This window comes from Atractosteus spatula, chromosome 1 (genome assembly GCF_055471065.1).
Source record: "Atractosteus spatula isolate fAtrSpa1 chromosome 1, fAtrSpa1.hap1, whole genome shotgun sequence".
In the NCBI taxonomy this organism is placed as follows: domain Eukaryota; kingdom Metazoa; phylum Chordata; class Actinopteri; order Semionotiformes; family Lepisosteidae; genus Atractosteus; species Atractosteus spatula.
The window spans coordinates 5,790,302-5,801,335 of record NC_142706.1 but is presented as its reverse complement, the minus strand read 5'-3'; the positions used below and the strand labels follow the sequence as shown (position 1 = coordinate 5,801,335).

The following is an 11,034-nucleotide window of genomic DNA, read 5'->3' as shown; positions in this document are numbered from 1 at the left end:
GCATTAGGAAAAGAGTTACACTTGGTTTATGAAATTAACACCCAATAATCAGGAACGTGTGACCCTTTTGACTAGGTTGGAAAATTTCCTTCCACATCTTCAGTTAATCTCCAAGTTAAACTATACATTTTCATTAACAGATCACCTTTTAAATTTTTAATCTTCATCAGGGATTTTAAATATATCTGCTAAACCAGCAGAACGACAGTGCTGCTGTAAACAAGATAAAAAAGAACATCAGTTGAAGTTACAAAACATTGAGAAAGTGGGAAGCTTAGAACAGACAAAACTACATTTGCTTTCAGAAAGAGCTCCATTCTGCTTCAAATGCAGCTCTTGTTCCACCACTCTTTACAATTTTAGTGATTAGTAATGAATTGCAACAAAAGCAGCTCCTTCACAATGGAATTCCAATCAAATAGATTTGAGATTTTAAATTTTATCACATAGAAACTAGATCTGGCCATTGGAATCCAATACCCTTCTTCTAAACCCACTTCAAATATAACTATAATGCATACTCCTGTCACTTGTAAAACTACTTTCACTTTGCCCCTACACGTTCTGCACGGACTTCAAACTTCAAAAGCAGCCTGGCTCAATTAACTTAATTTAAAAGATTTAACTACAGCACAAACAAACCATTTCAGTCTTTTATTCTATCAAATACTTCAGATTTAGAAGCCTGAAATTAAAAACACAATGCAGGCTTAGAAAGACCTTGAAAGCCACATGAACTTAGAATTTCTTTAGAATACATAATACAGTGCAGAATTCACCAAAGATTACAGTCCAGCTCATCACCTAGAACAGTTCACTTGTTGAAAGCAACAGGAACAAATGTGGACAACCAATATCCCAGCACAGTGTGCAAGTCGCTCAGAACTGCAATACAGACCCACATTGCAAAAAGCAACATATAAGCGAACAAGCTGAAATGACTTGAGGCTATGTTTTAGTAATTAAACTGTGGTAGTCTTCTGACCACTAATAAAGTCTGGATATACGAAGAGGCAAAAGACATCTGGTTTTGCAAAATGATATGGTTCTTCATTTCAGATTCATGTTAACTATAAAACCCATTGTCCAAACTCTACTTTCAAAACAAGGCAATACATTTTAAAATGTCTTCAGGATCTTGGTCTCACTGATGGGTGAAGTTACCCAAATGCACATGTAATTTATAAATGATTCAAAAAACAGTTGTAATATACAAAATTTTATTATAAAAAATTGCAATCTACAGTTAGAACAAAGTTTTAAGTCCCATGTAAAAAACATTATACTGCATTTACTACATAAAATTGTTTATAAAATGGCAGTGGAAACATACCAGAATCACACCCTATCCAAAACAAAAAAGCAGTGCTTCAAGGATCAGCTACTACTTTCATTACAAAACAGCACATGACCCTAATATGTAATACAGCTATACACATTTCTGTACATGTTTTAAGAAAACCCAATACTAATGTTAAGCTGCATTCAAGTTCACATTCTTGTTTTGTAAATTCCAGCTTAAATCTCCAGGTTGAACAGACATTACTCATCATCGTCATCATCTTCGTCATCGTCGTCTTCTTCCTCCTCCTCGTCCTCCTCTTCTTCGTCGTCATCCTCCTCGGGCTCAGCTTTCTTTTTGGTGGCCGCTGGCCTACCCGGTCCTTTCTTGCCAGCATCTCCTTTGCCCTTGGCACGGTATGCAGCAACATCCTGGATGTTTCAAGAGGAAAAGTTAGCAGGCTTCCCGACCCATTTTTAATGGTGAAGGTCTCAATACCGTAATGTCAGGGGGGGGTTTCGTATACTTAAAAAAACAACCTTACCTTTTCATACTTCTCCTTCAGTTTTGCTGCCTTCTGTTCAAAGGGAACCTTGTCTTTGGACGACTGCTTGGACCACATGTCCCCCAGTTTCTTTGCAATGTCACCAATGGAAATACCAGGATTCTCGCTCTTGATTTTTGGACGATGCTCAGAGCAGAAAAGGAAGAACGCCGACCTGCAAAAATCAAGAGATGAAAGACTTAGAATCAAGGCCTATTAATTCTAGGCAGCTCTTGAGGTCCAACAATCTCTTAAGTCAGAAGGCATTCTAAATAGGAGATGTAATGTAACAGGAGTGTAAATAGGAGATGGACATTCTTAATATGCCATTATACCCTCTAAATCTTAACCATTTAATATTACAGAGCTCTTTTAAACACCTAAAAAGGGACTTACGGTGGGCGTTTAGGAGCATTTGGGTCCTTCTTCTTCTTGCCACCCTTTTCACCTTTAGGTGGGATGTAGGTTTTCATCTCACGCTCGTAACGGACCTTGTCAGTCTTCGCCAGGTCTTCAAACTTTGATTTCTCCTTTGCAGACATGGTCTAAAACGAAAATAAGAGGTATATATATATATAAACACACACCCTCAAAAAATAAAAGTACAGGCCACTCAAGTAAATACTGGGGGGGGGACCACTCGTCAAGACGAAGCCCCCCCCCCGCAGATCCGAAGACAATCTGTATCTCTGCAGCTCAGGGCAGCAGAAACGGGAAGGAAGTGCTTCGAGCTGAACCGGGCGCACAAACTACCCAGGGGCTGAGAGGAGGCGCAAAGCCGGGACGAACAAAAGAGCAGCTGAGCTCACCTTCCATCTTTCCGAACACTTCTTGGAGAACTCGGAGAAGTTCACCGACGTGTCCGGGTGCTTCTTCTTGTGCTCTTCCCTGCACGTCTGCACGAAGTACGCGTAGGAGGACATCTTCCCCCTCGGCTTATTGGGATCTCCTTTGCCCATGATGGTAGGATTTATCTGGAACGGGGCCGGTCCAAAAAAAAAAAAAAAAAGAAGTCAAAATCAGGCCGGAGCTCCGAGTTGAAAAGGCACGGACGCGCATAAATCAGTTCCTGCCTGTGTAGGGAGAGCAACGAGACGCCCCGACACTAATCTGACTAATCCAGGCTAGTTCCTGCTTTGTAACCGCACCGCCAGAACAATAAGCGTCCCTCCATTTTGTTTCCCGCCTAAAAACTTACACCGCCCCCCCCAACCACCACCACCACCACATACACGCATACTTCTCCAACAAACATTTTAAGGAAGAAAGCCACCACACACATCCCCAAAAAACAACTACAGCATTAAAAAAAAAAATCCAAGGATTTGTAAAATACTTTCTAAACGAAATCCAGAATACGCAGTCGCAGCCGTGAACAATCTGTAACGACGTTACATGCCAACGACATACGCCAACCCCCTCCCCTTAGAAAAAGCTTAGGCCCCTTAAAATATCCAAAAAGAGGGATTTCCGAGCACCGCTTCGTAAAGGTTTTACTTTAGAAAAAACCAAATGCTCAAAACACACCATTAAAACACTAATAAGCGCAAATTAATTCGAAACTGTTCGAAGACCTCGACGGTTTTTCCCCCCAAGTACCGTTAAGAAAAACAACAAAAATAGCATAACGGCGCAAAAAGAGCAAAGTAAATACCGCATGCAACCTATTTTTATTTTTTTCCCCCTGAGTGGGGGAGGGAAATAAGCCACTATAACTTACCTCAGTCACCAACACAACTTGCTTGTAGACTGTGCACTTTCTACTTGTACGCAGTGTTTTTTCAGGAGCGCACCAGCCACACAAACTTGATCAACTCTGCCCGAGCTCCGCCCCCCGTTCCACGCTATTGGTCGGTAGCGCAGTTTCAAACCCTCTCTGGTGAGGAGGGAGGGGCGGGCTGCGGCGCTCAGAACGGCTTCCGACGATACACCCCTCCCCACCCCCTCTCCCGTTCCGTAACATCAAGTTTGTGTGCCACCTCCCCCCCCCCCCATTAGTCCGCACTGAACCAGTTTAGCGGAGGAGAAAAAAAACAGGGCGCCTGTGATTGGTCAGTTCAGGGATTTAAAATTCGCGGCGCCCAAAGCAATTGGCCGGCGGGGGGACATGTGCGCTGTGATTGGCTGGGAAGTTTGCGTGCGTGGTTTGAACTGGGTGGCGGAATTAAATCACACAAAGGAAAGAGCTTGTTGTTGGGGGGGGGGGGTGTAAAAGTTAATGGAAAGGAGAAAAAAAAGTGGACTCCGGTGTAAACAACGTAATATATTTTCATCGCTTAGTAACGTAGGTCAGCAGTGATTGCGTTCGCTTTTTTTTAATAAGCATTCTTCGTAGAGTCCTGTTCACGGAAAATAACAGGCGGGAACACAAACCGATTAAGTACTTAATCGGGTGTGATTTATCGCTGTTTCCAAGAATATTGTACGGTGTGAAAAGGGGACTTATTTTTTTTTACAGATTACTTTTAGCAGGAACTAAAAACTAAAAGCACTTTATTTTATCCCCCCCCCCCCACTCAGCTTAGTAGGCGTTCTTGTCCAGCACGACAAACGCCCTGTATGAAATGAACTTGTCCTGGTGCGTTATACATTAAATTTACAGTAGTAATCCTTTTGTAGATAAGCTAAAAAAGATCAACGACGAAAGGTGCGAAAGCACCGCCCCAGACAAAAAACTTTTTGCCTTGTTGTGTGGAGGGCATCGAAGCAACTAATTCTACTAAAGATGCGTATAGTCCAGAAATGCCCGCTCGCCTGTTTTAATTTAAAGTTAATTTAAAATAAGTACCTAACGTCTACAATTCAACACTTATGCGAAACCAGAATATACGTGATTTGCACGATATCGCAACGATTTCTTTTTCCAACTCTGAAATATCTTTATTTCTTTATGATGTATTCAAATATATTTTCCTTTGAAATAGCTTTTTTCCGTACTAGCATTTGATTGTAGCTTCAATGATACATGAAACTTATTACGCAGGGAGGGGGGAAACACACACACACACACACAAGCCAGCTGCTGCCAACACAATAGCCCAAGAGGTCCCCCGCCCCCACCGACGCATCCTGTGTTTTGGCGAGGGGGGGCTGGTCCCCGCCTTGAGCTCTCCCACACAAACAGAGCCCGGAGGAAGATGCGCTCTCGCACTTGAACCTGTGCGAAGAGCCTTTGCTTTATAAGCAGCTCCTGCACCTCAGCGAGCTACGCCACTGTTCCTCGTTTCGTTCACATCTGGGCCAGACGATCCCAGACACTGTGCGTTCAGTGACTGCTAATCCCACAATGAAATAGGAACATGTGAAATGGACGGGGGCTTCTTGATACATTTCTGTGTAAAAATCACAACATTTTCTAGTGTGTCCGCAAATTTGAGTCTCAACATGTTTCCAGTTATTCCCTGTGTTCTGTTCACCAAAACCGATTTGAATGAACTCTTTGGATCGCCCTTATTGATTTCCCTTCAAACGTTTGAAATCTTAATCAGATCGTCTTTGAAAATGTTTTTTTTTTTTTGCCGAGACTGAAGAGATTCTCACCAGTTACCACTCTAAAGTCTACCTTTGCTGATGCACCATATTGCCGCCGGATTTGGACCAGATGATACCAGAAAACCAACTGTGCGTTCAGTGACTGGTAATCCTACAATGGTATAAGAACATGTGAAACTGACAGGAACTAGAGGGGGTCCTGTCTAGCCTGTTTGGTAGTTAAGAGCTAATTGATCTAATGATCTTATCCGCCAGCTACAGGGGTATCAGCTTCAACATCAGGACAGGGTATTGTTCCATACTCTCTCAGCGCAATTGGTAAAGAAGTGCCTTCTGTTCTGTTAGATACAGTACTTATTCACAGGATTATAAACCCATGGTTTTAAGTTCAAGGACACATGACCTATGTTTTGTTTTGGTTTTTTCCCACCTATTATTTTCAAAGTATTTCCTGGAAAAGGGCAAAAACAATTCAAGTAGGGAGCTGCGTCAGCATCCGTAGGCTGCAAAGGAACAAGTAAAGGTTTATTCCCTGCTGAAAAGAGAAGAAAGGAAACACAACGTTTCTGCTGCTTCTTCTCCGCACCTGAAGAAGGCCCCACGGCTGAAACGTTGTGTTTCCTTTCTTCTCTTTTCAGCAGGGAATAAACCTTAACCAATGAATTGTGTATATAACAGACCTTGCTACTGGCTGTAGGCTGTACTTATTCACAACTGGCAACCTACTGGAGCTCAGCAGCTGTGAGTCTGGCTCATACCTGGATGGGAGACCTCCTGGGAAAGCTGAGGCTGCTGCTGGAAGAGGTGTTAGTGGGGCCAGTAGGGGGTGCTCACCCTGCGGTCTGTGTGGGTCCTAGTGCCCCAGTATAGTGAGGTGGACACTATACTGTAAAAATGCGTCGTCCTTTGGATGAGACATAAAACCGAGGTCCTGACTCTCTGTGGTCATTAAAAATCCCAGGAAGTTTCTCAAAAAGAGTAGGGGTGTCACCCCGGTGTCCTGGCCAACTTTCCCCCTGGCCTTTACCCCTCATGGCCTCCTAATAATCCCCATCTCTGAACTGGCTTCATCACTCTGTTCTCCTCCCCACTGAGAGCTGGCGTGTGGGGAGTGGACTGGCGCACTATGGCTGCCGTCGCATCATCCAGTTGGGGCTGCACGCTGGTGGTGGTGGAGGGGAGTCCCCATTGTAAAGTTGACCACTCAATGTCCAGAAAATCTCTACGGAAGTGTAAGGAATTATTATTTTTGTAGCCCAATTCAAATAAAATCTATGTAGATTCCATTGTAAAGGCCGAGAAACCATTCTGTTTTGCTTAAATCGCTGTGTGTAATGCTATGGCCATTTTGAGTGTGATGAACAATTAGTTTTATAAAATCTCAGCACTTTAGACCAAAAACGGTAAGGCGCAAATCATGAAATGTTTACTCATTTAAGTCAGTCACATGGCCAACAAATAAAGGAAATCACTCTTTCTCAAACAGGGACAGCAGCCACTTGTTTCTGTCAGCAGCTAGGACACACTTGATCGATTTTCTTCCTCCATGGCCTGTGGCTGCTGTTGCTGTTGTTGCTCTGCCTGGTTCTCAGTCCTGGGGAAACTGCTGCGTGTGCTGGTTTTCATTCAAGCTGAGTTCTTTAAATGACCAGTGCTAATTGATGTCTTTAATTGATCTGCTTACTTGTTTAGCTGTTTCATCACTCAATCCTTGATTTACCCTAAATTCAATTAGGGTAATATTGTTTCCACCAACTTCAGCATACAGAACTTTACGCAGTTGCTGCTCACATTGCTTTTTTACAGTTTCCTTTAATTCTGATTAATCAGTTTTTAATAGAAGATCAGTTTATGGTTACAAAGGTGGAAATACTGTAGCAATGTAACAAATACTCCCACAATGAACCTTTTCATTTCTTTCTTCTTTAGAGATTACATTTCAGGTGACATACCTGAATTGGAGGAGTTCTGAATCACATAAATTGCAGCATGGTTGATAACAATGATCAACTTTATCGAGTATACAAACTGGTGGTCATAGACAATATTTGAGTCTAACCTCGTGCTCTGAAGAATCTGATATTAATAATAATAAGACCTTGAGTTTATAAAACACTTTTCACTCCAAAGTATCCAAAAGCACTCTACAGTATGTATAAGAGGAGGCTGACTTCATCCACTGCTGATTCACAGTTCTCACCTGGGAGATGCATGGCAGCCATTATACAGTATGCATTAGCCCCTGTCAGGGAGAGAAGTGAATAATTGCTGCACCAATTGAATTAAGGGGGCGCTTTGGGGAGATCTTCTGCTGCTTTTCTGAACAATGTTATGGGACCTTTAGTAACTTAGTAGTCAGAGCTTCTGCTCCTACAACACAATGTCCCGGGTCCAGTATGAAGAGGGTCATCTACTGAACAACCAATGCTACATGTAGCTGCAGCAAACCCGTTTTTTTAGAGGTTTTTGCATCCCAGACCAGTACTGACCTGGGTCAGTCTTGTCTACCCTTTTGAGATCTGATGAAATCAGACTAGAAGGTGCTAAGGCCGCTGTCAAAATATCAAATATTACATATTAATAAGAGAGACACAGTCACAGACTGTTTAGTGGCAGTAGTGCACCTAACCCTGGATATTTCTGAAACCAAGAACTTAACTAAAAAAACTGTTAACGAAAGTTTAGTGAAGCAAGCAGTTCAATAAAGCAGTCCAATTTCATCCTACAGAGGGGAACAGCGAGCCTGTCAATGCTGACGGCGAGGCAAAATTCAGAATTTGTAGTAATAGTAGAAGAGCCAGGATTGAAAGATTTACATTTGACAGAAATACCACAGTCACCACAGCCAAAAGTTCTCCTTAAAAAAGAATGGATGGAGTAAGAGAGGAGATGGGCAAGTGAGAAAAGATATTGTAGGATACGCATTGACTGATCCAAAGGTAGGAGGCTAGATAGATCCGGGTCAGAGGAAGTAGCATACACAGGGCTGAAGGCACAACATGCACCTGAACTGAACCAGATAAGATTCCACAGGCTGCTGTTTAAGAATAGCTGGAAGAGAGAATAGAAATTGGTTAATAAACTATTCTATGTAGACAGATCTGAGGATAGATCGGGGGCCTGATACAGATAAAGAGATTTGCCAGTGTGGGAGATAGCTGAAGGAGGCCACTACATCCTGCTGGACATTAGGGAGTGAAGGCAAAGAGTTTTGTAGGACGCAGCAGGGATTGAAGGGGGGGGGGGGGAGGGATGGGGATGAAGGCACCCAAAGAGATGATTTCAGGCTCTATAGGACTCCACAGGGGTAGTAAAAGGAGCAGAAATAGGAAGGGAGTACACCTGGGTCCTGAGACCTGGTCATTTACGGTTTTGTACAGCGGTGATGGGCAGAACAAGAAGAAGTGGTGGACATATAAGTGGAAGAAGGTTTGCCAGTAGATGAGAAGTAGAAAAGAAAGTGTGGGAGAGACAACAGGAACAGAAGGCCGGGACATGCTGAGGCACTGGCAGCAGATGGAGGGTAGCAGCATGGTTGATGACATCATCAGACATCAGACAGCGTGTATGTGGAGGGTGGGAGGAAACAAGAGAATACTCCTACCAGCAGGACATGGGAACTCCAAACGCATGCAATTAAACACAGGACCCAAGAGCTGTGAGGTACCATTGCCAACCTCCATGTCACTGTGCCATGCTCTGTAAAATATTTAAATAATTATTTTTTTCAACTATGGAATTCATTGCTGGCCAGCACGTCACATCTCATAATCAGAATGTAGAGATCTCTTGTCACTGCCATGCAGGCTGCTACATAATGCTTTATGGCCACTGGTGATGAATACAATGTTTTTTTTTTTAATTCCACCAGATCAGCATGCAGATGTTTCACTAAAACGAATGCATATATCTGGTCCTGCTGTATACCTCTCGTGCTCAGCGTGTGAATAAAATCAGTCACTCGACTGGTCCAAAGCCGGCTGCCAAAATGTGGAAGTATGTAAAAGGTCAAGTCTGTGTCAGTGTAGCTCACCAGGCCAGAGCCCATCCTGGTTCCTGCACTGTTAAGCAGTGAATTGCAGAGACTAATACTGGTCCCCTTTTCTACAGCTGGGTGGAGCAAGTGGGGTAAAGTACCTCACTCAATGTTATATGAGCAGTGTCAGCAGCCAGAACCTGACCCACTACATCACTACATCACCCCACCCTCAGACAGGCAGACGTCTATGAGTTCTGCAGAGGTGACTAGTACATACTCTGAAATGAATAAACCCATTCAGAAGGAAGTTAGTCTGTCTTACCATGGCTAAGTTAATGCCCTCCAAAAATGTCTATATGGCTAATATTTACTAATTAAATATTACCCATTAAGTTATCTGGCCATTTATTTTTTAAACAAATTCTAGGGTTCTCATAGGAAGGATCAAAATCAGTTTTAATTTAGTAAAGATCATTACAATGCTCAAGGAACCAGATTTAAGCGGGGGATTAAACTTGCTCAGCTTGCATTTTCAAATGCCATGGCTTTAAAGAATTACAGAGAGAATTTTGTGAAACTGGTGTGCTGTCTTTATCTGTGTGATGAGGAAGGCAGCTGCCCTAACCTTAATTAGACAACTTGCAGTGCTACAGTTTCCCTCGAGAGCCTGACTGACTGACGTGAGGAAGCAGCCAAATAGCCTGATCTCATTGCACAAGCAATCAGTCAATCACTTTGGGAGGTGCTTCGATTGGTAATACATCAGGATAAGTGGTTTTTTTCATTTTAAATTTAGTGTAACAGGTTAAGGCAACATCCTTTTTTTAATTAAGATCAGCTCAGACTCCCTGCAAGGCACTGTACAATACCTTATCACCAGTCCATTGAATGGAAGTTTCCCCTCATGTTTTTGTTAAACTTCTATTCCATATTTCAGGTGCCTACACCTTTAAAAGGCCACATTTTTCTATTCTGTATTTTTGCATGCAAATCTGTGTTTTGCTTTTCTTCAATGTGAAAATCCAGTGTCTTTCTGACCCTAGCACAATTGATTCTTCTAATGTCAAATTTCTTCTAATCTCTTACCTAAGTAATGCCACAGAAAATCACTGAAGCAACTTTTTTGGTGAAATCATTCATTTTTTAATAAACATTCATTAATGTGCTGCCACGTATGAATATACATGTATATATATATAAGCCTTAATTCCATCTTAGTCTATCATGTTTATTCAATAACGGAGCATTTGTTTTGCTTTAGTATTAACACCATTTGTTAAACTGTAGATTGTTTTTGCTAATGTATCCACTTTTGAGCTAAGAAAAATATACAACTTAGAATGTGGTAGATAAAAGATTCTAGCAAATTAATTCAAGATACCAAGTCCTTAAACTTATATTCAATGTAATATCTGCAGCTCGAATGATATTTATCATAGGATTTGTACAAATGCCTCCAGTGTCAAAGGTCATTTACCAAACTGCTTTATACTGTACCATACTGTGCAGGAAGCCGGAGCCTACCTGGCAAGCAGCGAGCCCAAGGCAGGGTACACCCTGGACAGGACGCCAGTCCATCGCAGGGCAAGTGCAAGCCGATCATACATGGGGACAATTTGGAGGCCACGGTAAAGGCCGAGGGGGGAAATTTGGCCCAGACACCGGGATAACTCCCTACTCTTCTTGAGAAATGCCCGGGGATCTTTAAAGACCACTAAGAATCAAGACCTCGGTTTA

The 11,034-nt window shown here is 42.5% G+C and overlaps 1 protein-coding gene across 1 annotated transcript; it reads right to left on the bottom strand.

The window, feature by feature from the left end:
• Positions 1-1,206: 1,206 nt before the first annotated feature.
• Positions 1,207-3,654, bottom strand: hmgb2a (high mobility group box 2a). The gene is made up of 5 exons (XM_088914640.1): positions 3,547-3,654; positions 2,636-2,800; positions 2,223-2,371; positions 1,827-2,001; positions 1,207-1,713 (listed from the first exon to the last, which is right to left on the bottom strand). The coding sequence occupies exons 2-5, from the start codon at positions 2,783-2,785 to the stop codon at positions 1,543-1,545; spliced, it is 645 nt and encodes a 214-aa protein (XP_088770766.1). The 5' UTR covers positions 2,786-2,800; positions 3,547-3,654; the 3' UTR covers positions 1,207-1,542.
• Between the last annotated feature and the right edge of the window lie 7,380 nt (positions 3,655-11,034).